Raw genomic sequence first — 25,813 nt, forward strand, 5'->3', positions numbered from 1 at the left:
TTAAAGTTTTTTTTTTTAATGTATTAAATCAGTGATCATTTATAAGCCTATACGTCATGCATAAGCATGTCACCAACCCAATTGCATGTAGAATCCTTGGGCGATAAAGATTTTCGAACAAAAATGAAAAATCTTACACAAATGTAAATTCGTACCACATTTGGAATCCAATGGCTGATTTCACAGCAACGAAAGAAAACACCAACAGTTCCGGATTGGGCTCAACGACTCAAACACGGTCAACGAGGGCACTTGGTCTAGTGGTATGATTCTCGCTTAGGGTGCGAGAGGTCCCGAGTTCAATTCTCGGAGTGCCCCTACTTTGCTTTATTGGGTCTGAATCTACCCCTTTGGGCTTTTTTTTGGGGCCTATTTAAGGCTTTGGCTAACTTCTAGATCTTTGAGCTTAGCCCGAAATGATTGTGGGCTACTTTGGGCATTGTTCTGCCTCACTTTTTTTGGGTCTAATCTAGCCATTTAGGCTTCTTTTTGGACCCATTGTAAAGCCTGGAAAAACTTCTCTCTTAGCAAAAGATAGTGGCTAGGGTGGTCTCCTTATTTTCTTGGTCATTGACTTGATTTTAGCCCAAGGTTCAAACTTGAAACTGCACTGCAAAAGGCAAAGTTTCTCTTTTCCTTGATGAAAGGAAAGAGCTAATCACTGACCCCAGGAAAAAAAAGAAAGAGAAAATCCCTATGAATTACCAATTTCAATTTCATTGTACCCATCAAAAGTCTTGGGTTACAAAGCTTACGTACGTTTTCAAGACAGCTAAGCTGGAAGTCTAGACAAGTAAATTGAGAAGGTTCTTGGTAGGCAAAAGATTGATTTTTGCAATTTTTCTAATGGAAAACGAAACACGTGTTCAATAGAACTTGGAGAAGGAATTCTTGTCCGAAAATGAGTTGAACCAACTCTACCTATTTAAGATTGATTTTGACACATCAGACCAATGTCCGTGCTTCTACTTTTCTACCTTTGAACGGTCTCTAATGTCTGTCTATTTGTCCTAATTTCTTGTTTCAATCCATGAATTAATTGTTGGAAAATCACAACGTGAAGCTGCAGTGACCACAAAGAAATAGAAAAAAGTTTGAAGATAATCAGAAAACCATATTCATACTGTAAATTTCTAGCGTTCTAACTTCCAAATCATGAAAAATTGCTTGCTTATGTACACATATTACATCTTCAGTCATGTGACATTGAGAAAGCTTAATTTGGGTTTGTTTGTTGCATGGCTGTGATTCTTAGTCGTAGTCTGTCCATTTGTCTTAAATTTTTGTTTCAATCCATAAATTAATTGTTGGAAATTCACAATGTGAACTTACAGTGAACACAAAGAAAAAAAAAAGTAGGAAGAAAATCAGAAAACCATATTCATACTGCAAATTTCTATCACTCTAAACTTCCAAATTATGAAAAATTGCTTGCTATTTACACATATTACATCTTCAACTCAAATGACATTGAAAAAGCTTACTTTGGGTTTGTTTGTTGCATGGCTGTTATTGTTAGTCGTAGAACATTCGTTGTCTCTAAAGTTCCAACATTGATCAGTTTCTGTCTCTGAAGTCTTGACCAGTTCATCATAATGGTATGAGTGGTGATGGGATGACAACGGGAGTGTTAATGAGGTCGGATGGGGTGTGCCTTTGAGGGTGGACTAAGTTACCTCTTGACTTTGAAATCAGACGGTGTCAGTTTGGTCAGGAACAACAAAACGAGGTTCTCAGAAATTGTTGTATAAAACAGAATGGAAAAGGATTCAAAGCCAACCCAAATTTATGAATTCTGATGTGTTGGTCATGTCAAGTCTACCTGTGAAAACTGCATTCAAAGAATAGTGATAGGTAGATGACAATATTCTGGAAAGCATTACCACTAAGTAATAGCGGAGGTTTTTTTTTTTTTTTTTTTCTTTTTTGGGAGTTTGGTTAATGGGTGGCCATAGAAGATATCAGCGTCAATGCTTGAAGTACTGATGAACTTCCAAGGCCTTGTTCCCACTTATTACGTTTAGTTTCCCTGAACGAACGTTGAGTTCAGAATTAGTCGACCTGCCTGGGTACTCTTCGCCTTTCCTTTAGTGGTCTAATCACATCCTGATTTACTTCTTACCCTTTTTTTTTTCTTTCGAAATATTTGACGAGAAGCAATATCAAGAAAATTTCTGATACTCTTCTTTGGAAAATTCCTTGAAAATTCTCAGGATAATATTTCTACGTATGGTATGAAAGTCATTTCTGTTCCTAATGTGTTCATATGTGCTAATTAATGGACAGAACTTAAATGTGGTTACCCTCTAGACGCTGGCATCTCCAGTCGATCATTTTGGATACGCATGGGTAGAAAAGTTGACTTAAAAAGAGACTGCAGATTAATTTGTCATCAGTGAAAACTTTATCCTCCATTTTCAGGAGATATAATATACATCAAGATTGCCTATTTGATCTTGTTACTAGGCTAATCTGATATTTTTCATATGAAAACTTTCATGAAGAAGTGAGAACTGATATAACCGGTAAAATGTAGAGGGAATGGGTCGCTAGCAAGGGCTGTATATACCTTCGTTTTTTTTAAATTTTATAATTTTATCTTTGTAATAATTTTTTTTATTCGGTGAGATGTCTCGTAACAATCAATTAACAATTAATGTTAATAGACTTAGAATTAAAGTAAAACTCATTATACTGAAATTATTCTCCATACCTCACTTCCCTGAACTCTCATAACCACTGACTTCTTAATTCTCTTTTCCTTTTACCAAATGGAAATAAAAAATCATTTTGTTTATCCTCTTTTGCTTCGTATCAGAATTCTCTGTGCAAAAAATTTCTAGTCAGTAATTGATTAAGAACGAGACTGCTCAGGAGGTTAGCCAGCATGGTAGAACTTCTGCTGATCCCTAACATTTCCAAGTCAAGGTCTACCGTAGTGCCATTTGCTTCTTTCAACGTCACCCCACGTTAACAAGTCTTATTTGAGCTTACTAGGTCTCCTCCTTTCTATAAATAATTAAGTGCTCTTAGATATACTACAACAAGCTCATGAATGCCCGGTTGAGGTCTTAAATCTTAAAAAAAGTTAATTCTCTGTGAGCAAAAAGCTTGGCCTTGAACTTTTTCTACTTGAAATTTCTGTCAGTTTCTTAATATGGCAGCAAAAGAAGGGAGTCGGTCTTTAGAGCAAACGCCAACTTGGGCAGTCGCAGCTGTCTGTTTTGTGCTGATTTTGATATCAATTATCATAGAACATGTCATCCACTTAATTGGAATGGTAATTCAAGCTACTCATAACCTTGATCTCTAATAACATTCATGCTGGTTTTTTTTGGGTACTTCGACAGTAATTTTTTCAGTTTTCTACGTTCTGCAGTGGTTAAAAAAGAGACATAAGCGAGCTCTTTGTGAAGCACTTGAAAAGATTAAATCAGGTTTGTCATTCCATATATGCATAGTTTTATTAAATTAAGGTTAAATAAATTTGTTGTCTTGGTTTTCAGAAAACTTGGCTTTCTCTTCCTTTCAGAGCTTATGCTATTCGGGTTCATGTCATTGCTCCTAACAGTGGGACAAGGAGTCGTATCTGATATTTGCATATCAAAGGCTTTAGGGGCTACATGGCATCCTTGTAGCAAGAACCAGGAGAGTGAATCAGACAAGAATGAAGATAAATCTTCAGATTCGGATGAAAAACATCTGAGAAGGCTCCTAACGTTTCAAGATTCTGGTGGTGGTGGTCGAAGAGTTTTAGCAGCAGCAGGATATGACAAATGTGCAGCCAAGGCATGTTGAATTCGGTTTTAGCTTTTTCCTTTTTTTTTTTTTTTTGGTTCAAATTGTTGAAAAACTAAGCTAGGAGATTAATTCTTGATGTTGCAGGGTCAAGTTCCATTTGTCTCCACAGATGGCATTGACCAACTCCATATATTCATATTTTTGTTAGCAATTTCCCATGTGCTTTATTGTGTCATCACCCTGGCATTAGGCAGAGCTAAGGTTTTATTCTCTCTCTGTCTGTCTTTATATCTCTCTGCCAAGGCTGCTCCCTTCTCTCTGTTTGATTGAAATGATGGTGGGATTGCAGATGAGAAAATGGAAGACATGGGAAATGGAAACTAGGACAGTAGACTATCAGTTCTCACATGGTATGTTTATCGTCTTTAAGGATAATACTAATGAAAACGTAAGGCCCTGAAAATAGTTATCAACTTGAGCACTGTCTTTTTCATATTATTCATTATGATCAAAGCAAAAATTTGGGTCCATCCTGCAGACCCTGAGAGATTTAGATTTACAAGGGATACAACTTTTGGTCGAAGGCACTTAAGCTTTTGGAGCCGCGCACCAGTCCTACTGTGGGTAGTAAGTTGAACTCCTCCATTGATTCTCTATTTCCTTTCATGCTTCAATCTGAGCACCCTTTAACATGACAGTTTCAACCGAATATAAGAAAAATGAGAGCATTGATGGCAAACTGGCAATTCACAAAATTGCAGGTCTGTTTCTTCAGGCAGTTCTTTAGATCAGTTCCCAAAGTTGATTACTTAACCCTACGCTATGGGTTCATTATTGTAAGGCTTTCAGATAATTAGCATCTTGTTCTTGTTGGGTTTTTTTCTCTTACAATTATGTTAACTTTGACACATTTGATTTTCTTAGGCTCATTTGGCACCCCAGAGTGAGACGAAATTTGATTTCCAGAAGTACATTAAGAGATCGCTTGAAGAAGATTTCAAAGTTGTCGTTGGAATCAAGTAAAGCTTTTAAGCCATTTATTTAATTCATTTGTTTGAAAGAAGCCATAGTAATTCTTTTCAAGACAATATGGTTGAATGGCTAGAAACTAGGCTAGCCAATCATATCAGAATTTGATTCTAAATCCTGATTGTTTGAATCCTCAAGTTTAGCTGTGATAATTTATTTCACCTTTGAATCTAATTTTGTTTGATTAAAACTTCGATGTTAGTCCTATTGGTAAAAGTGAAAAGTAATAACATTGCTTCTTGTGATGGCAGCCCAATCATCTGGTTCTTTGCAGTGTTATTCCTACTGTTCAACACCCATGGTAAGCCAACAATCCTCACCTAAATTATCTCCTTTTCTTTTATAGCAATCTTTCTTCATGCCAAATTCATGAATCAACAAAGATAGCAAAGTTACTGCTATAAGTCTATAATATATAGCTATCAGGAAGTAATTAACCTTCTGACTTCTCTGGAGATGGGACAGGCACGTACTCTTATTTGTGGTTGCCTTTCCTTCCTCTGATTGTAAGCATCTCAGCAGCAACTTTATGTACTGAATTGTCAATCCCCTTTTGTGATAATTGTTAAATAATGGACATGGCTCTTAACAGATCATCCTGCTGGTGGGTACAAAGCTTCAAGTTGTGATAACTAATATGGGGCTGAGGATTCAAGCAAGAGGAGAGGTAGTGCAGGGGACTCCAGTGGTGCAGCCAGGGAATGACCACTTTTGGTTCAACCGTCCTCACCTCTTGCTCTACGTCATTCACTTTGTACTCTTTCAGGTTTGCTCTACCTCATTCACTTTGTACTCTTTCAGGTGTTTCCTGTCGCAAGTTCAAATATGTACAATGTGGTCTCAAATCAATGACAATATCTGATACTAATAATTACCCCTCTTTTCTGATTTTTAACAGAATGCCTTTCAACTAGCCTTCCTAGTATGGACATTGGTGAGCTATTAAGCATAGTCTTATTGTCTTCTTCTTGTAACTCCTGTACAGTATATATACTCACCATACACCCTACCTCCTCGTTTCCTCTTCTTTTATTTCTTGTTTCCCTTTTGAAGTATGAGTTCAGCTTAAAATCTTGCTTCCATGAGAAGCGGGGCGATATAATCATCAGGACATCAATGGGGTAAGTTCATCATTAACCATTTGAATACCTTTGCGTCTCTGCCCAAATTCTTCTTCCAATCTTCCTTAATAACAATCCTAGCTATGCCTTTGTTTGAACAGGATGCTCATACAAATACTATGCAGCTATGTGACTCTTCCTCTATATGCATTGGTGACACAGGTGAAAATAATTGAAAATGTCATATAGAGAACTCTACATTGCTTGAACACAAGTATTTGTCTATGTCCAACAATGTTCAAAGTCTTTGCATTGCATTCAAACAGATGGGTTCAACCATGAAGCCTACCATCTTCAATGAGAGAATAGCAAATGCTCTGCGGAACTGGCACCAGGAAGCTAAGAAACACATTAAACATAATCGGCATTCAGGCACGATGACCCCATTTTCAAGCAGATCAGACACTCCATCAAGGGGTGTGACCCCTCTTCACCTCCTTCACAACCATAGAGGTGAAGCAGACAGTTCCCAAACATCACCAAGGGGGTCTAATTTTGGTAATGAAGGCTGGGAAATAGAAGGGCCTGATAGGGGTCAAGTCGCAGAACAGAAACACAAAGCTACTAATAAAGTAGATAATCCTTCCCAACATGAAATCGAGATTGAACCTTATGATTTCTCATTTGATCAAAGAGCAAGAAAGTGAAAACTGCTTGTTTAGAGTTGTTATCCGGAAAAAACTCAAAACATAGGCTTTTTCTACCAATAGTTTCCAATACAGCAATCGTCACAATGTATGAAATTTAAACTATAATTGAAAGTGAATAGCAGAGAAGAGCCAACCCAATTTTCAAGCAACTTTCATTTTGTTTATAATAAACATTATTCAATCATTAGTTATCTTTATGATCCAAAGAGTTCTAATGGGAATTCCATGGACATTTGTTTCAGAAAAACAGGCAAGACAGAAGCAGATAAGAAAAGATCAGCAAACTTTTATTCCATACTTAGATTAACATCTTACAAATGCGATAAGACCCAGATATCAAACATTAAAGAAAAAGAAAAAAAGGCACTTCCTTATTATGACAATATCTTAAATTTAAAACAACGACAAAACCTTTCCTTTAGAACAATCACTGCCCACCACGGAGACGAAGGACAAGGTGGAGGGTAGACTCTTTCTGAATGTTATAATCAGCTAAAGTCCTCCCATCCTCCAATTGCTTCCCGGCAAAGATAAGCCTTTGCTGATCTGGGGGGATTCCTTCCTTATCCTGAATCTTTGCCTTGACATTATCGATTGTATCCGAACTTTCCACCTCCAAGGTGATTGTTTTTCCAGTCAAGGTCTTGACAAAAATCTGCATTCCTCCACGAAGCCTCAAAACAAGATGAAGGGTTGATTCCTTTTGTATGTTGTAATCAGCCAAGGTCCTCCCGTCCTCAAGCTGCTTCCCAGCGAAGATCAATCGTTGTTGGTCTGGTGGGATCCCTTCCTTATCTTGGATCTTGGCCTTAACGTTATCAATCGTGTCCGAGCTCTCGACCTCCAGGGTTATAGTCTTTCCTGTCAAGGTTTTGACAAAGATTTGCATGCCTCCACGGAGCCTGAGGACAAGGTGGAGAGTCGACTCCTTTTGGATATTATAATCAGCCAAAGTACGGCCGTCCTCCAGCTGTTTCCCGGCGAAGATGAGCCGCTGTTGGTCGGGAGGGATGCCTTCTTTGTCCTGGATTTTGGCCTTGACGTTGTCGATCGTGTCGGAACTCTCGACTTCGAGGGTGATGGTTTTGCCGGTCAAAGTTTTGACAAAGATTTGCATACCGCCACGAAGACGGAGAACCAGGTGGAGAGTTGACTCCTTCTGGATGTTATAATCCGCCAAGGTACGACCGTCTTCGAGCTGTTTCCCTGCGAAGATGAGCCTTTGCTGGTCGGGTGGGATCCCTTCCTTGTCTTGGATCTTGGCCTTGACGTTGTCGATCGTGTCGGAACTCTCCACTTCGAGGGTGATGGTTTTACCGGTCAAGGTTTTGACGAAGATCTGCATACCGCCACGAAGACGGAGGACCAGGTGGAGAGTCGACTCCTTCTGGATGTTGTAATCCGCCAAGGTACGGCCGTCTTCGAGCTGTTTGCCAGCGAAGATGAGCCTTTGCTGGTCGGGTGGGATCCCTTCCTTGTCTTGGATCTTGGCCTTAACGTTGTCGATGGTGTCGGAACTCTCGACCTCGAGAGTTATGGTCTTGCCGGTCAGGGTTTTCACGAAGATCTGCATCTTCTAAAAGGCTATGAGAATAATCTGAGGAGATGATTTGAGAAAGATTTTGATTTGCTCTGTTTGGATGCGAGATAACACGGGTGGAGAGGGGAATTTATATAGGAGAAGGAGAGGAGGTGACCGACTCGTATAGGTTTTCTTACTTCCAAAGGATGGTCCGGAGAAAGCGAGAAAGTTAGGGTCAGATGAGTCGGCGCAACCTTAGCCACTTGTTAGTGGTTGGTTGTTTAATTAGCCAATCATCACCTCACGGCTGACTCACGCAACTCCGAATATTTTATTCCGGAACTTTCTGCTCACTCTTTATTCCCATTTTCCACGAAGTTGCCGCACGGTTTTTAATCACAAGTGAAATGTTCCATTTTAATATATTTATTCTAATTTTGATTGATTTAAACCTTAAATTCTAAATATATGTAAAATTGAAGACAATAAATAATATTGTGATTAAAAATCGTTAATTACGATGATTAGATAATTATGTGAATTTAATCTCACGCTTAAAATTATTATGACTAGATAATTTATACTTCTTTTAGATTTTTTTTAATTTTTAAAATGCATGAGAAAAATTCACATGTCACGATATTATTGGTTTCACGTGAGAGCATTGAGATTAAATTGAACTTGTGAGGTACTTGTACCAAATTGCCACAGCAATTCAAGAATTATAGATGGGTGTTTGCCGTGTACTAGTACAAGGGTTGATTCCAGTTTTGGGTGAAGCTGCAAGGTATAACTCCCTTGCCAAAAACCCAAAGCTAGAGGGAGACCATGAATGTAAGCAAAGGGGAGACATTTCTCAAGCCGTGGATTCAAAGGGAAGGAAAAGTGCATTGCATCCTTGTTCTTCCGTTTTGGGTTGCCTGCTGAATTTCACAAAGACTCACAATCCTTGCACAACTCGCAAGAAAATTGGGGTAAAAACAACAAATGGATTGAAATTAATTTAACTTTTAAGGCTCCACGAAATTGAGATGGATGCCAACATTTCCTTTTGTTACAAATTTTCTCTAAACGATGTCTGTGAGATTCGTTTGAGCAACACTCTAATTATATGTACAAGAATGATAAATGATAAACCAGGATAAAAGCCATTATTTCTCCTTGGCATCATCTGCCAGAGCTGAAGCTTTGCAGATTGGACATGTATTCTTCATTGACAACCACTTCTTGATACAGGGAACATGGTAATCATGCCCACATGTATTTAATGCCCCAACTTCATCCATGTCCTTGTACTCTTCCTGTCAATTACAAATATTCTTGAGAATTTCTCAAATTCAACTAGAGCTTTCTGTTTTGAAATCAAAATATGTAGATGACCGGACAAATGGGATCATAGAAATGAGATAGCTTAGATTTTGGTCGCTAAGTAGCAGCCGGTACTTGAGACATACCATATAATCCACAATTTTTACGTTTCAAACAGAAATAAATTCTTACCAGGCAAATCACACAAGAGCTCTCATCCTGAAATTGACCTGAAGAGCAATAAATTGATTCGGTCAAACACTTAGATATCAAGTCTTCAGACAAGCCTGTGCTAACATTCCCGATCCTTTCCCCTAGTGCAAGTAGCTCCTGCCCAACCAAATCATCCAAGGTCATTTCAAACAAAACACTAAGAATATAACACACTGTAGTAGATAACGGAAATACATACCTCGTAAGTCATGTTGTCTATGTCTAACCTCATATCTCTATGCTGATCAAGCATGTTTCTAGACCCATAAAAGGCTGAGCGGTCCACAATCATAAAACCCTGCAGAGTGAAAACAAACTATAACATTCAGCTAATGACTCGTTAAATCAGTGAAGTTAGTTGGCAAGCTAATATATAGTAAATGCTACTGAATAGGATTTTTCCTGTATCTCATTGGCAAAACACTTGATCTGAAGCATTTCAATACTTCAGAATCATCAAAAATAATAAACAAAAATACTCACAGCCTGGTCATCAAACAGAAAATGCCACAATCATTCAACAAAGAAGAGTACTTATTAAGTGATAAAGAGCACCAAAGTGAAACAATGCAGCACTCTCAGAAGAAATGCAACATGCTGAAAGCTGTGTCGAATGAGTTTTCAAATTATTACTAGAGGACATGCAAGTCCACCTCAATTGCTAAGCAAGAACATAATTCCTTCATAAGCAGTAAATACCTCAGATGAAAATCGGTCATGGAAAGCTGCATCATCAGCTAGAGATCTATATCTGTCATTAGATATCCTTGACCTCCCATTCCGCTCATTATTACGCCATGCTATAGCTGATAATGGCCGAGGATGTCTGGAGGAATAAGTTTCAGCAGAAACCTGCATCCCCTCTTCTGAAGGTGCCACATGTCCTAAGCGCACACTGCTGGAAGAAGCCCTGAAAGTAGGGCTAGATCTCTGAGAATAGTTTGTGCGAACACCCCTTACAGATTGTGCTGAGTTGCCATTAAAACTCTGAGGAAGAACAGGATTTCTACCCGAAATGAAATCATGCTGAAGACCTCCAACCTCAGCAGAAGCAGTTGTAGCACTGCTACCACCCAGAAACTGGTTTGTCTCATGATTAAAAACACTTGAATCTGCAATTCAACAGCAACAGACTCAGAAATGATGGGGAGATTCAAAACATGACACAGAGAAATGTGCAACTAACCTGAAGCTTGATTCCTTCCATGACTAGGAGATATTCTCAAATGGCCCCACTCCCACTCCCTTGACAAGGCATTAGAGCTCTGACCTGAGAGATCCACTGAGCTAGAATGGTCAACTGGGTGGCTTGTAGAGTAGGCAGTGTGAGAAGGATTGCTTGATAAATGGGTCCTAACTAGGTTGGATTCGAGATCAAGTGCTGGACGGCTTCTCACATTCCTCATAGAACCCTCACCCCTAATTGAGAGGCCATTGCCTCTATAGCTTGAAGGCATGGCAACATGATCCCAATGCATGTGTTGAGTTTCTATATTTGGTTTTTCTTGCCAAAAGTCAGAAGATAGAGGAAGATCAGATGAACTTCCAGCACCAACATATCTGCTTGAACCACCCCTCTCACAGACTGAAGGGACTCCAGGGCTTTTTCGTTTGTGAGGTCCTCTTACGCCACCCATTGTGAGATCAACAAAACCACCCTCAATTCCATGGAAAGTCTGCCTATCATGATTGGAAGAAGATGCATGATGCATGTAGTTTTCAGGGGCTGCACTAAATGCTACAGGTGGTGATGGATGCAGAAAAACATCATGAGATGGGCCTGAAGTGTCAGGTTGATAGTGTGGTGCTTCAACATTGTGGCTTGAGGTAGCATAACCACTTGATCTAGGCACAGGATTCCAATGAGACGAAAAATGCACCCCTTCAACAGTCATATTTTCTACAGGACAGAAGAAGGAACCATGTTCTGTAGTGCTTGCCCTCACTGTGGAACAAAACAAGAAGAATTAATAGGCATCAGAATTATAGCTAGTACACAAACAGAGGATCCTATATAATGCAAAAAGCAGGCATAACCCAAAACCCAGGTCCAACTTTCTAGGTAAGAGAATATAATAGGTTTAACTGCCTTAAAACATTTTTTTCATACTGTAAACATTATCTATTTGTCATCAACATCAACCTTATCTGCTTAAATTATAATGCAAAATTGAAGGCATTAAAATAACAATACCTAGATTTACATAAGGTTGCTCTGTATGCATATGATTCCAGCTCTGCTCATGTTCACCCTCAAACATTTGGGATGTGCCAAATAAATGTCTATGCCCCATAACCAAGTCACCAAAAACCTAAAGATAAGTTATATTCCAAATGAAGAGTCAACCTGAAAAAAAAAATAAGAAGAGAATAGAGGAGTTATTATAAATATTTAATGTCTAACAACAGGAAAAATGAAAGAAGGATGCATACAGCATTCCCCTTTCATTTTTACAAGCAACATACACTGATTTTACCACATTTCATTTCTTAGTAAGAACTTCCACAAAAGTTCTAAAAGAAATCCACAATTCTAACACAAATACAATTATGTCTAAGATCTCATGTATCTGCAGCTAAATGCAGCTCCATGTATTACATCTTTTAGTTGTATCACAAATTAGTTGTCACTGAGCAGAGATAGATTGAATATTAAGCCACCCATTTTGTGCTCCTAAAGCAAACTGCTTAATCCTTCTACAAGAGAAGACAATTTTGCCATGCTATCAAAAATATAAAAGATATGATGTGACATGCACTATGGAAACGAGAACCATCATACACATATTTCCTAATAAACATCAAGCTTTTGGAAATCAAATAACAATAGAAGTAAGCTTGCTATATACATCACACAGACATTCCAGCCCACATAAGGTCACCCAATACACATAAGCGCACATGCGCAAATTGTTACATGAAAAGGACATCAGTTAGAAATTTACCAACTACAAAATTTTATGCTTTGGCTAAATCAGAATTGTGCATAAACAGCTAAATCACAGGTGAGTTAATTCTTAGAAATTGGAGAAAACGATGCTGCAGCAAAAGTGTTCAATGCTTAGGGTGCTTTTTGCAGTAGGCTTTCGCAGATACAGGAAGTCAACAACCCTAACTACCCAGTTGCACACTATGGTCTTCTTATACACTGGCATGATAGCCATAGTCCAGCCACATGCATTTATCTGCTTACATATTGCCCCTCTCCACAAAGTTGGAGAGAGCATCCTTCATATTCTGGGCAAGAAACAAAGAACAAGTGAAGGCAAGATAGAGAATACTAGATTAGTAATTAAATACAGACTTTAAATTGGATGCCAGTACTAACCCCAGTACCCCACCGCGATAGAACTTCAGGTTCAGACTCGTAGAGGAAGCACTAGAAGCAGTATTACTCATCAGGACATCACCTGGAATTGTTTATAATTCATGGCAGATGTAAGGGACGATAATGGCCATCACTTAACCAAGCATGGTTATAAAGTTTGTAAAGCCAAATTAACAGCAGAAGTATAAGGCCTTTCACTCCTGTCATGTAATTAGTAATCAAACCAAGATAATAGGTAACTTCCTTCTTTCCTCCTTTTGGTTCAGTATAAGAAAGGAAATTAATTAGTAAGAAGGAACCTCCATGATATTGAACTTCCACTCTGCAAGGTGGGAAGTGAAACCTATCTATGATGAAGATAATTAGAAGAATACAAAAGCATTGAGATAGCCTCCAAAGAAATGAAGATTTCAAATTTAAAGTATGCTGTAAACTTTAAGTAAAAAAGTTGATAAACATGGAATATGAATATATGTAGCAAAAGCATCCATGTTTTTAGCAGATCAAGCATCCTCAAAGAAATTGAAGAAGAGAAATAGGAGAAGCTACAATTTCGAAATAAGTCATTATCATAAGGAGCTGCAGTCTATTCCATGTGGATGTATAAATTGTTTCTTAAACAAGAGGAAAGTTAGTAATTAGACCATATGTTTACATACATGAAGTGGAGCATGAATTTCAATCATCTGTAATAGTGGCCAATCACATGTAGTCTGCTGTGATTACCGTTATTTTTACCCTCAAATACAATCATTGAAAGTGTACCCTTTACCAAAAGAAATTGAAAATGTCATCCAAAATCCAATAATTTATATAAAATCACAAAAAAAGAAAAATAAGGAAATAATAAGAAAACAGGAAAGTCTATGATAAAATTACAAAGGTGACAGTCACCATCACTAATGTACAATCCTGTCCACCGAAAGCATATCTGGCTTTAACACGAAAGGTCTAGATTGATTCCTACAGTACCTTTTTATCATGAAACATTTGAAGTAGAGATGAAGTCCTTACATAAATGTATCTCTTAGGTACATTATTGTGCCTCACAATGCATTTCTGAAAACTTCCAAGGTCAGAGGATTACGTGAGTACTAACAAAATATATATATATATATATATATATATATATATATTATGTACATTACTTAAAGTTGCCAGCCTCTTTGCCATAAGTTTAGTTACTTACAAGAAATCTGCCATCAATTTATGGGCATGGTTCACAATCGTGGAATGGTTCACCATGAAGCTTTAGTAGTACAAATCAAGGGGAAGACATTACCCCAGAAACACAGAAGCTTCAAGAACATGTGAATAAAACACTCCTCAAAACGAGGCGCGTAACAATAAGAAGAAAGCATAACAATCAATCACAAAAATCTCACAAAACCAAACTCCAGTGATTTCCCTTCAATATTTAGAAGCAGAAAGACCAAAGTAGCCGCACAAATGGTTTAACCAAAATTCAATAAGCATTCAGCTCTCCTGTCAAGAAAGTTCACTGCCTTGCATCTTGACAGTAACAAGCATAAGTGTTGGCTTACCTAAGTCACTACATCCAAGTATAAGTTGACCCTCCACCTCAATAAAATATGTGAACCTGAAGCCATCAGGCCTTTATATAGTCACTGGAACTCCAACAATGTTAGCATAATTTTCCCCTCCTCACAGGCACCTAGTCCCCACAAGCAAAATTTCAACACCTAAATTTTTTCAAACCACTTAGGTGTGACTACATCCATCAATAAGCAAGAAAACACAATCCCAACTACTTGCCTATAGTCATCATCCAGGCATCCAATTTTCCACCATAAGAGGCCATATCTGATATGAAATCAATTAGCACCACCCAACAAGTCTCCAGAAGTGGCATGTTTCAATGGTTGTCCAGCAGACGATACTAAGATCAATGTTCAGCAAAGCCATCACCATGCCCTACACCATAAATCAAACTTTCAGCAGAAACCGTAAATTGGATGACTATCAGAAACTGTAAAGGCCATGGAGATGCCCCAGGGCTCTTGGGGGTTCTTAGGTCATTACATCTTCTTAGAACTGCACACAAGAAGATACAAAAAAGATACTATTCTCAATTCCTTAATCTCAATGTCACTCCCTAAACCTCCTGTAACACTCTACACCAGGCATCTAGCATGCTAACATAGAATGTCAAATATGAGGAATTTAACAGCATGGCACAACTATAATCTTTAGTCTTTTTTATTTTTTTCTTTAAATCATTTTCAATGCAATCTCCACTCTATGGAGAGGAACAACCCTGATGTCAAAGTGAATTCTGATGGAACAAGGTCTAAGAATTCCACAAATTGGAGTAGTAGCTCTAGTACCATTTAATTTGCTCTTCATGTATGAAAGCTGACTTATAACACTCCGAAATGAGTGCACGTGATTCTAATAAGAAGACACAGGAATCTTTTCTTCTTTTGCCCAATCGACCAAAGCTTTCCTGCAACACCATTTGCAATTCAGAAAATAGAAACAGGAAAGGCCACAACTAAGCTATTTACCAACTCCAGTATCCTATGTATGGTTCATCCAAATGAATGCTTAACAAACTTCAAAAACTATTTGCAGCACATGATAAATGCCTGGGGAATTAAGATATGAAATATAACTGAAGATGAAGGTACTGCAAGACATGATGAGGAAGAGGGTGATGGAAAGTGAAGGGGAAAAAAACAATAGGAGGACAGATATTGACACAGTTCATCCAAAAGCTGACAGCTATAAGAAGTATCAATGCACAGGTTCTAACAACTACTTAAACAAATTGCTTAAAGAGAACAGAATAACAAAACTTCATACCTTCAGATGTGGATATGCTATTGTTCCAAAACTTGCATACTAATTAGTGGTTATGCTCAAGGGCAAACTCAGGATGCAGGGCAAGAACAAAACACCAAGTGCCTAACCTGCATAGAAAAACATCTAACCTAGTTGATGCTAAGGCAATCAAGAGAAAACTAGGTCCAATCCTATCTACTATAGGATCTTGTCCAACAGCAGTTATTGGACATGCTAGAATCTACAACATGTAATTCAACTATGAGCTGGCATCTGAACCACAACCAAAGAATGAAAGCCAATTTCTCATGTTACAGCAGCCCTAGGGAGGTAGCATTTTATGATAATCATTTTCCATTTCCTTCAAACCAACACTGACAACATCAATGTGCTGGACCAAAAAAAGAAATGTTAAGCTTATCACAGAAATCCATGCAAGGGAACAGGTGAGATTTGAGCGCAACACTGGGATCAAAACCCGAAAAGCAAATTAGTTAGGCACGATATAGGATATAATATGTGATAGAGCTCAATTCTGTTCCCTTCATTTTTTTGCAATGAACCCGATGCAGGACATGGGAAGAAAAATACCAAATGATATACTGGGTAACAATTTCACATGTCAAACACACCCACAGAAAAAAATAAAAAAATACGAAGTCTTGAATCAGTTTTAAAAACCTTTTCCTCACGATTCTCTGAACAAAAGGCAGAAAAAATTCAGTTGACTCTATGAAAACGGAACATTGAATTACTTTCTATAAACAGAGTTTAAATACAATAACACTAAAAAATTCTCTTTCTTTAAGCTACAACAACCACGTCAAAATTAAAATTATTGATCATCGTTAAGTCAAGTCCCATCATCGGATGATCAACAACGAAATAACTCGAGCTGATGATGATCACGGCCATGATCACAATCGGAAAACCAATTTTTGACGGCAAAATTTTTTTTTTCTGAATATCTCTAAAAGTACAGAATTTTAACAGAGAATCTAAGCATGATTAACAAGAAAACAAGATGAAAACATTACAGATTATACTGTACAATCAAGATCAAACACAAAAATAGCAAAACCAATCAAATAAACAACAATCGGACCTCATATAAACAAAATTTTCATGATTAAAGTCGGTTCAAAAAATTAGCTAACAAAATTATCAAGCAAAATAAAAGAACAAAAATAAAGGGAAAAAAAAAAGAGGAAAACGTACCTTGAAATTTTTTTTGTTTGGATGAAAATCTGAGAGAAATCTATTAGAATGAGTTAACATAAAAAAAGGAAGAAGAGAAATGGTTAAAGTTGTGTTTGGGAGAAGGAAGAAAGACAACGAAATAAAGCGGTTGGGTGCGTTTGTCTGCCTCTGTGCAGAAATAAGAGAAGGAGAAAATTTACCACCAAAAACTTTCAAGGACAAAATGAAAAAGAGAACAAGAATTTTGGCTGTTTTATTTTCCCAAGCTGTAAAAAGCTTTGCTAAAAAATAAAGAAGAAAAAAGTATATTAGTAGTAGTAATAAAGAAAATTAATAAATAATAATAATAATCTTTGTTCGCTTAACATGTAGTTCTTTATTTTTCTTTTTTTTTTTTGTTATTTCTTTATTTTGGTTTTTGTGTTTTTTAAAAAATAATATTGAATCTAAAATTTATCATAAATATATAAATTTATTAGATTTAATATTTTTAAAAAATTTTAATTATTTAAAAAAATTTAAATAAATTTTTATTTTTCTATCATGTTTATCTTTATCACTTATTATTAATTAAAATATTACTTGTTATGTTATATTTATATTTTTTTAAAAAATATATATTATACCCATTTGATATTGATTTGAACAAAAATATTATGTATTCATATTATCATATCATCATTTATTATAATATATCAACCTACCATGTTAACTTAATGTGTCAAAAAATTATAATTAATATTGTAAGTAACAATAATTAATTAATAGTTGTTAATCGTAAAATCTTATTCAACGTAATAATTTATTTGAATTTTGTTAAATAATTTAAAGTTTTTTAGATATTATATCAATTTATTATCAAGTTAAATACTCATATATCATAGTTTTTAATTTTTTTTACATTTAAAAAATGTGGAATAAAGAAAATTCAAGGAATTGTAGCTAGGGCCCAAAGGAAATGAGACGTGCCTTTTGAGACCACCTAATACACAATTCATTGATTTTAGATTAGACTCGTATGCTTAAAGGGGATGAACCTTTCATGGGTGGTTTAATTTGGGTCATGAACATTGATTTGAAGCTTTATTATTCTAATAATAAAAAAAATATTTTATCCTCAATATCTTCAAATACATAAATCATTTTAAATCGCCAAAAATCATAGATAAATATTTTTTATATACATGATATGTTTTTTAAGGATACTGTAGGAATTTTTTTTAATTCAAAGTTATAATTAAACCCCATATTTAGGAATCGAGTGCTTATTTTTTTTCTTTTTATTAATATTTTATATAAAAAGAAACTGAAAATGCTTTGTGCAGCAGCAATTTGGGGAATAGGACAGAGAACAAGACGTGAGAATATTGGCAACAATTGAGAAAGCAGTGTGTGTGGATAGAAAAGGAATTTCACCTATTGAGATTGTGGCTGCTAATCAATGATAGACAAATACATAACCTTGAGAATAAATTGCTTAATTGTACCCTTTAAAATAAATAAAAAAGGGAAAATATTTCCGTGTTACATAGATCCAAGATCTGTTAAGGAAAGGCCTTTCACGTGGCAAAATCTTTTGATATTGGCACGTCAACGTTATGACGGAAAACAGTGGAGAACATGGCAACATAAACTTTGTTTTAAGCTTTGAAGAAATTGGAAACCCACTGCAGCAAGAATCTATATTCATATAATCGCATGCGGAAAAAAAAGGATAAATAAAAAATTATATCCAAATTTATCTCTAATCTTGACTTTGTCTACTCACGTTTTCTTATTTTTTTATTATTATTAACAAAGGATCGATTTAACTAATAAATTCGTTAATTTTAAATGAATAATTTTGTGTAAGTTGTATCGAAAATTTTTGGTTGGAATTAATTTTTTTTAAATGAGCGATTTTTATGGAATACAATCTTGTTATAATTTTGGAACTAAGCAATGTGTTTGGTATTTATGTTTTTTCAAACATTTAATTAAAACTTAAACCAAACTTAGTAAATATTTTAGTTATAATAGTACTATCATAATCATTTATATCAAGTTCGTAAGTAGCTTTAATGAATCAATGGGCATGGACATGTGTGTGTGTCTGCCTAATCCATCACAGGAACAACTCAACCACCATTGTATGTACGCAAAGCCAAAGTGGCCACTTGCCCCCCATATAGTCAATAACCCCATTCAGCACTTTGGTTTACTTTGGTAATTGAAATTTTGGTTTTTATTGACTTTAAAACAAAATCAAAGACTTGTCCATCACTGGCTTTTCCACATGAAGGGTGAAGAATATAAAATAAATAAACAAATTGGTATTTTGTGTCAACGGATGTTTTAATTAATTTTGAGTTGGGTCGATGGCTTAAGATTTAAGCATAGTTAATTCCTTTTGGTGGTCCATTATGCAATCCCTTTACATATTGTAAATTTATATGTAAAAAAATAAAAAAATTAAATAACAACTATTATCCTAATTAATGGAATAGGGTTCGTTTGTTGAGAAAATATATAGTAAGGTAATGCTTTAATCTCGGGCATTTAACTTTAAGCGTGTGAGGAGGGCAACTTCATCTCGATTAGAAAATAATTTGGTCTTGATTAAGATTAAGGCAACTAACATTATCCACCCATTTTTTTGTGTTCACTTTTTTTAAGATATGAATCTCACATTAATTTATTATGAAAGTAAAAAAGTTTAAAATTAAACAAAAAAATTATAATAAAAGTTTGTATATGATACATTAACAGTTTAATTTTTTATATACATTATCAATCAATCACAAAATATCACTTCCTTAATAACTTAAATAAAAAATTTTAAACCCTTAAAAATAAATATTAATAAATTTTAATATTGAAATAAATAAAAAATAAAATTATTTGATTTTCTCCATAAAACTCTTTTACACCGCCTCCCTCAAACCCTCTCACATTCTTCTCTTACTACGCACAACCATTACTTTCTTCCATTGATCTTCTGTCCATAAATCTTTGCAGCTCACCACCTTACAATCAAACAAAACAAAACTCATTATTTCTTATGTTCTTTCATTGATTATCCACAAAAAATCTCTCAAAATCTTAACCTTTTTTTTTTATTTTTTTCATTGATATGGTGGTCTTATCACACTAAATCCAAAAATAAATAAAAAATAGATCCATACAAATCCCATCAAAATACTAACATCATCATCAACAACAACAAAATCTTAACAAAAAATTCAAATGATTTAATTTTGATTTAATTAAATATTAAAAAATCATTAATATATTTTTAAAAGTTTAATTTGTTCATTAACAATGTAACATTTCACGATTGATTATCAATACAAAAATTACATATTATCAATATATCAAATATAAACTCTTGTTCTATAATTAAAGTTAAAATATATAATATATTTAAACTATTCATGCTATCCTAGCAAACAAATAAGTTTTCTAATTAAGTATTGAAAATTGGTCAAAGAACCTATCCAATCCTTATACTCTTCAATTTTGTTCATTTTAGTCCATGTACTCAAAATCGAAATAATTTAGTCTCTTAATTTTGTGAATTGTATTAATTTAGTCCTTCCCCCTAATGGCATGCAATTTTACCGTTAAAAGATAACTTCACGATGACATCAACACTGATGTGTCATATTTTTTATGATGTGGCTCGTGTCAAATTAAAAAAAATTAAAAAAAAAAATTTTGTCATGTCATAGGGATTAAATTGAACAAAAATATAGTATAGAAACTAAATTGAACAAAATTAAGATATTGAGTAACTAAATTAAAAAATATTTGAAAAATATAAACCTTTAAGTAGATTATTGATATGCTTATTAATAAGTCAAACATTTAAGTGTAAAAGATTTATGGTATTAAAAAATATATATATATGTTCTTACTTGATTATTTAATTTTAAAATATATAAATTAATTTATCTTTTTTACAAAAATTAAATTTGAATTATCCTTCTATTAAAAAAATTTCATAATTGAAGTCAAATTTAGATGAATAACTTGTATTATGTCACGACCCGAAACCATCATTGAGTCCGTGACAACCGTCGCGATGTCCTGATAGGCACTCATCCCCCAAATACCATATCGAAACCTCGCAAGGCTTTCATATCAGTTTCTTATCTCCCCTATGGTTAATCGTTGCCAAATGTCGTATTTTAAAGGCTTTTAAGCTTTTTTTCGATTTAAAACAGTGAAAAAATAAATTTCACTTCACAGGGACATTTTGGTTATTTTTTGTCAAAAATTTCAAGTTCGACCAAAATATAGTACTTTAGCGAGAAATGCATATTTCGAAATTGAAATTAAATTTGAATGTCTAAAACGTGATTTAAAATGGAATTATAACCATTTAAATAAAATAAAAATATTGGACAAAATATTTTATTTTCTTACAAATTAATATTTATAGAGTATTCTGAAAATGATTTTTAGTAGCGTAAAAGTTAAATATATTTATACAAACTATAATACGAAAAATCAAAGTATAAAATTTAATTTACAGTGCTACGTGGGCCCATAAATGAACAAAAGTAGTAAAGATAGTAAACCTACAGTTTTTTAAGTAGTATGGCCAACTACAGTTCTCGACAATGTTTGCTATCTACAAGTTAACCCACCCTGAAATGATGGGATAAAAAAAAAGGGTGAGATTTCTTTGTCATTGCCAGAGGATTCGTCATTTTGATAAATTACACAATTAAGAGGTTTACTACTTTGGTACTAAACCAAAATAAACTAATTTATACTACTAATGCATGATATGAAGTGTAAAATGTCTAAATTTTACCTAAACGCGATGTTAGCCTATTTCGATCTTTTATCTGATAAATCGATATACGCGTCCGCTTAAATTCCAAATTAATTTTTTTCAGTTTCTATACCTCAATTGCACTCAAATTGACTTAATGTTCCGCAGTATGGTGCAAATTATCAGTCCCGATAGTAAATTACGAAAATACCCATGTGGGTAAAAATTCGTATTTTTGCTCCAAAAATTCTCATTATTTTTCTAAGCACATAATTCATCATTATTCATCATAATTCCTTAAATAAACATCAAGATCAGCAGCCAATATTCCCCTAAAAAATTCAGCCAATAATGGTAATGGAGGAAAATGAATTCTTTTCTTATTGTTTTGTTTCTAAATATGCTAAACTAACTAAAAACACTAACATAACTTAAAATCAAATTAATCTAACTTCATTCTCTCTCCATACCCATTTGGACAGCCATGAATTCACCATGAAAACATGAAATCTAACCATGAAAAATAAGGAGAAAAGCATGGGAAAGGTATATCACAAGTCAAAATCAAGAAATTTTACCTTTGATTACTTAATTCCTTGAAATCCCACACTTTTTCTTCAATTTTCCCCACCTAGGCTTTTGTTCTTTCTTTTCTCTCTTCGTTCTTCCTTTTTCTTTGTTTGGCCGGCCATGTGAAAGAAAATTGGCTGATTTTTATGCTTATTTTAAAAACTAAATAAATAATGAATATAAACTTGACACATGTCACCTTATTATTGATCCATGTATCATTTCTTAACTATTAAGCTTTCTCTCTTCACCACACATTATTCGAGGGTAAAAAATGATGATGGGTGAAGACCTTGTGCTGAAAAAATGCTATGGGGGTGCAAAATTACCGTTTTACCCCAGGGGTGGCATAATTACATTTTTACCCCGAAAACTGAAAAATTGCCCATAGATATATTTTTCATCCCTTATATTCATATGATTCTCTAATTTGTCAAATGTGATCTAAATTCTCTCAAAATCTCAAAATTTGTCCGTTGGTAAAAAAATTACGATTTTACCCATACACTATAGAAATCACAGAAATTAAACTTTTTCACTGTCAAACCCTCAAATTAAACTCCAATAAATTTAATATAATCAATCTTAATCAAACGGGATTAAAAAATTTCATATTCATCCTCAGGTGGCAAATTACCATTTTACCCCTAGAATACTTAAAGTCCGGATTAACTTCATATCAGACCTCAAACTCTAAATCCTCATTTTAAATCAACCCATGGGTTTTAGTTTTCTCAAATTCATCCTCGATTCTCTGTTTAAACTAGTTTAAGACTTATTTGACTGAATCGTACCATTAGGGGCAATATAGTCATTTAACTTATTTTTCAGGGCAATTCAATATACAAACATGCTATCCAAAGCATGTGAATGATATATCACAGATAATTTAGGGTCGGGTGTTACATATTATGTTAAAATAAAATAATATAAAATAACTAAATAAATTTTTTTCTTCTATTTACAATAATATAAAATTTTAAAATTTATTTAACTTAGTTTTTAACTTAAGCTAAAGTCAAATTAGCAAAATATGTTGATTCAATTTTTTTCTTTTAAAAAAATGAAGAATGGATATATAAAGTTAGCGATGATTATAAAAATAATTTGTCATTCTAACTTGCTTAATTTAGATATGACAAACCTCTTATTACAACCATAAAATCTAAGCTCCACCCTTTCAATTTTTTATTTATTTTTTATGTTTTTATTTTGTTTAATATTTCAAGTTATATTTTTTAAGTTGGAATTTCCTAAATTAAAGACTGCATTTATGATTGATAAAGTTAAATATAAATGTAAATATTTTTACCATTTTTTTATTAATAAATTTTTTGTAGATCTAAATTAATAATTTAAATTTAAATTTAGAAAAAATTGATTGTGGTATTTGAATTTAAATAAAATATTTTATAAGAAATTTTGTGTAAATTTAAATAAAAGGTAAATTGAATAAGAGTTAAATAATTTCAAAAGAATGTGTATTTTATAAATTGTGAAAGTTGTAACTAAATCAACATATTTTGCTAATTTGAGTAAGTTTAAATAAAAGTTAAATTGAGTAAGATTTGAATAATTTCAAAAGAATGTGTATTTATAAATTGTGAATGTTGTAACTAAATTAACATATTTAGTTATTTTATATTATTTTATTTTAACGTAACACAAGTTCTTCATCTAAATTTGACTATAGGTATGAAATCTTTTCAAATTTTTTTTATAAAAGAATAATTCAAACTTAATTTTCGTAAAAAAGATAAATTACTTAACATATTCTAGAATCAAATAATCAAGTAAGAAAATAATTATATATATTTTTCAACACCATAAATATTTTACACTTAAATATTTGGCTTATTAATAAACATATTAATAATCTACTTAAAGATTTTTATTTTTAGATTTTTTTTCAATTTAGTCCTTTAACATCTCAATTTTGTTTAATTTAGTCAATGTATTATATATTTTTGTTCAATTTAATCCCTATGACATGGTAGAATTTTTTTTAATTTTTTTTTGATTTGCCATGTGGCACTGACATGTCAGCATGCCAATGCCACATTAGCACTACCACATCATCGTATAGTGCCCTATGACTCTGCCATGTCATCATTCGGTGCCACATGGCATGCCACGTCATCATCTTAATGCCACGTCAGCACTAACGTCATCATTTTAATAGAAAAATTGGATGTCGTTAGGAAGATGAACTAAATAGACAGAATTTTCAAAATCAAGATACTAAATTACTTCGATTTTGAGTATATGGATTAAATTGAACAAAATTTAATAGTACAGGGACTGGATAGATCTTTTTACCATAAATTGACCAATAGAGAATGTGTCTTGGTCATTTATGTATAGTTGTATAGTTCAAATGAATTACTTTTATTATAAGCAAAGTGAATTTCGTTTTCTAATTTTAACAATACACACACACACACAATTTTGGATCATACTTTTAAGTGTATGCATTTTATTTTAGTTATTTTTTTAAAAAAATAAAAAAGAGGAAAAATATTTTAGTTTGATGATTACTTATTTAAGGAAATAAAATGAAGGAGATATAAATATGTATATGCCACGAAATCATTAATCACTCTTAAAAGGTTAACTTAATAAAGTGTGTAATATCTATATTTATAAATTTTTTGCGATCTTCTACTTGTTCAATGTAAAGTTGAAGCATTATGTTCACTTCTTTTGAAGTATTGGACGGAACATTATTTTTCATCCCAATTTGACGATTGTTTTGTTGTAGTTGGCTGTATAAGTTGAGTCTACTTTGATACTAGTTTGGTATAACCTCTCAAGTACTACACTTATTTTCAAAGCATAATTATTTACTAAAGAGAGAAAAAAATAAAAATGAATAAATTTAAAATATAGATAATTCAAAAATAATATAGTAGTAACAAAATAAAAATAGCATAATGCTTAAATAAGCTTTAAACTATTCAAAAATATTCAAAAAAACTTTTTTTTATTACATTCAATTAAGTTTTGATATTTTTATTTTAAGTCAACTAAGTATTTATTATTAATGATTGGTTAATTGTTATTAATAAAAATATCATTATCATTTTACATGCACATGACATTGATATTACATTAATACGAAAGGTAAAAAAGTCACATGATCATGTTATCATGTCAAATTAACATATTATATCATCATCAATTATGGTACGTCAATATATTATCTCATAATCAATTATGATATTTTAACATAATATGACAGCATCACGCAATATAAAATAATTAATGATATTTTACTTAAATTAATTATTAATCAAAATCATTTATTTGACTTAAAATGAAAAAGTATAAAAATTTATTTAACTTAAAATAAAAATATAAAAACTTAGTTAAACGTAATAAAAATATAAAAATTTAGTTAAAATTTTTAAATAAATTAAGAATTTTTCTTATAAGCCCATAAAAATATATACTTCCAATAAAAATTTATAAATTCATTTTTTTAAAATCAAACACCGCCAGTTGTTACCGCGAAAGTAAAATCTTAAAGCCCCGAAGAAAAGAAGAAAAACAAAATTACAAAAG

At 33.4% G+C, this 25,813-nt stretch overlaps 3 protein-coding genes and 1 non-coding gene across 16 annotated transcripts; 2 read left to right on the forward strand and 2 right to left on the reverse strand.

The window, feature by feature from the left end:
* Positions 1-246: 246 nt before the first annotated feature.
* Positions 247-318, forward strand: TRNAP-AGG (transfer RNA proline (anticodon AGG)). Its single transcript has one exon. It is a non-coding gene; the product is annotated as a tRNA-Pro (tRNA).
* A 2,725-nt stretch (positions 319-3,043) lies between these two features.
* Positions 3,044-6,686, forward strand: LOC18597925 (MLO-like protein 6). Of its 5 annotated transcripts, none has more exons than XM_088806818.1 (15): positions 3,044-3,280; positions 3,380-3,437; positions 3,533-3,789; positions 3,886-4,002; positions 4,091-4,151; positions 4,280-4,368; positions 4,440-4,577; positions 4,666-4,760; positions 5,022-5,071; positions 5,236-5,276; positions 5,363-5,536; positions 5,669-5,704; positions 5,824-5,891; positions 5,993-6,053; positions 6,158-6,686. In XM_088806818.1, the coding sequence occupies exons 1-15, from the start codon at positions 3,158-3,160 to the stop codon at positions 6,536-6,538; spliced, it is 1,749 nt and encodes a 582-aa protein (XP_088662944.1). In that variant the 5' UTR covers positions 3,044-3,157; the 3' UTR covers positions 6,539-6,686. The 5 variants fall into 5 exon arrangements, with proteins under 5 accessions (XP_088662944.1, XP_088662945.1, XP_088662946.1 ...); XM_088806819.1 differs by having other exon boundaries at positions 4,503-4,577; positions 5,227-5,276; XM_088806820.1 differs by having other exon boundaries at positions 4,503-4,577.
* Positions 6,687-6,807: 121 nt separating this feature from the next.
* On the reverse strand, positions 6,808-8,314 carry LOC18597927 (polyubiquitin-like). Its single transcript, XM_088806822.1, has one exon. The coding sequence runs from the start codon at positions 8,112-8,114 to the stop codon at positions 6,969-6,971; it is 1,146 nt and encodes a 381-aa protein (XP_088662948.1). The 5' UTR covers positions 8,115-8,314; the 3' UTR covers positions 6,808-6,968.
* A 718-nt stretch (positions 8,315-9,032) lies between these two features.
* On the reverse strand, positions 9,033-17,127 carry LOC18597926 (RING/U-box superfamily protein). Of its 9 annotated transcripts, XM_018121356.2 has the most exons (10): positions 16,936-17,127; positions 15,739-15,845; positions 15,261-15,379; positions 14,689-14,967; positions 11,779-11,931; positions 10,771-11,529; positions 10,284-10,696; positions 9,784-9,882; positions 9,564-9,701; positions 9,033-9,364 (listed from the first exon to the last, which is right to left on the reverse strand). In XM_018121356.2, the coding sequence occupies exons 5-10, from the start codon at positions 11,876-11,878 to the stop codon at positions 9,215-9,217; spliced, it is 1,659 nt and encodes a 552-aa protein (XP_017976845.1). In that variant the 5' UTR covers positions 11,879-11,931; positions 14,689-14,967; positions 15,261-15,379; positions 15,739-15,845; positions 16,936-17,127; the 3' UTR covers positions 9,033-9,214. The 9 variants fall into 9 exon arrangements, with proteins under 9 accessions (XP_017976845.1, XP_017976848.1, XP_017976846.1 ...); XM_018121359.2 differs by lacking the exons at positions 14,689-14,967; positions 15,261-15,379; positions 15,739-15,845 and adding exons at positions 12,530-12,821; positions 12,913-12,994; XM_018121357.2 differs by lacking the exon at positions 14,689-14,967.
* Between the last annotated feature and the right edge of the window lie 8,686 nt (positions 17,128-25,813).

Source organism: Theobroma cacao, chromosome 5 (genome assembly GCF_053813885.1).
Source record: "Theobroma cacao isolate CCN51 chromosome 5, ASM5381388v1, whole genome shotgun sequence".
Taxonomy (NCBI): domain Eukaryota; kingdom Viridiplantae; phylum Streptophyta; class Magnoliopsida; order Malvales; family Malvaceae; genus Theobroma; species Theobroma cacao.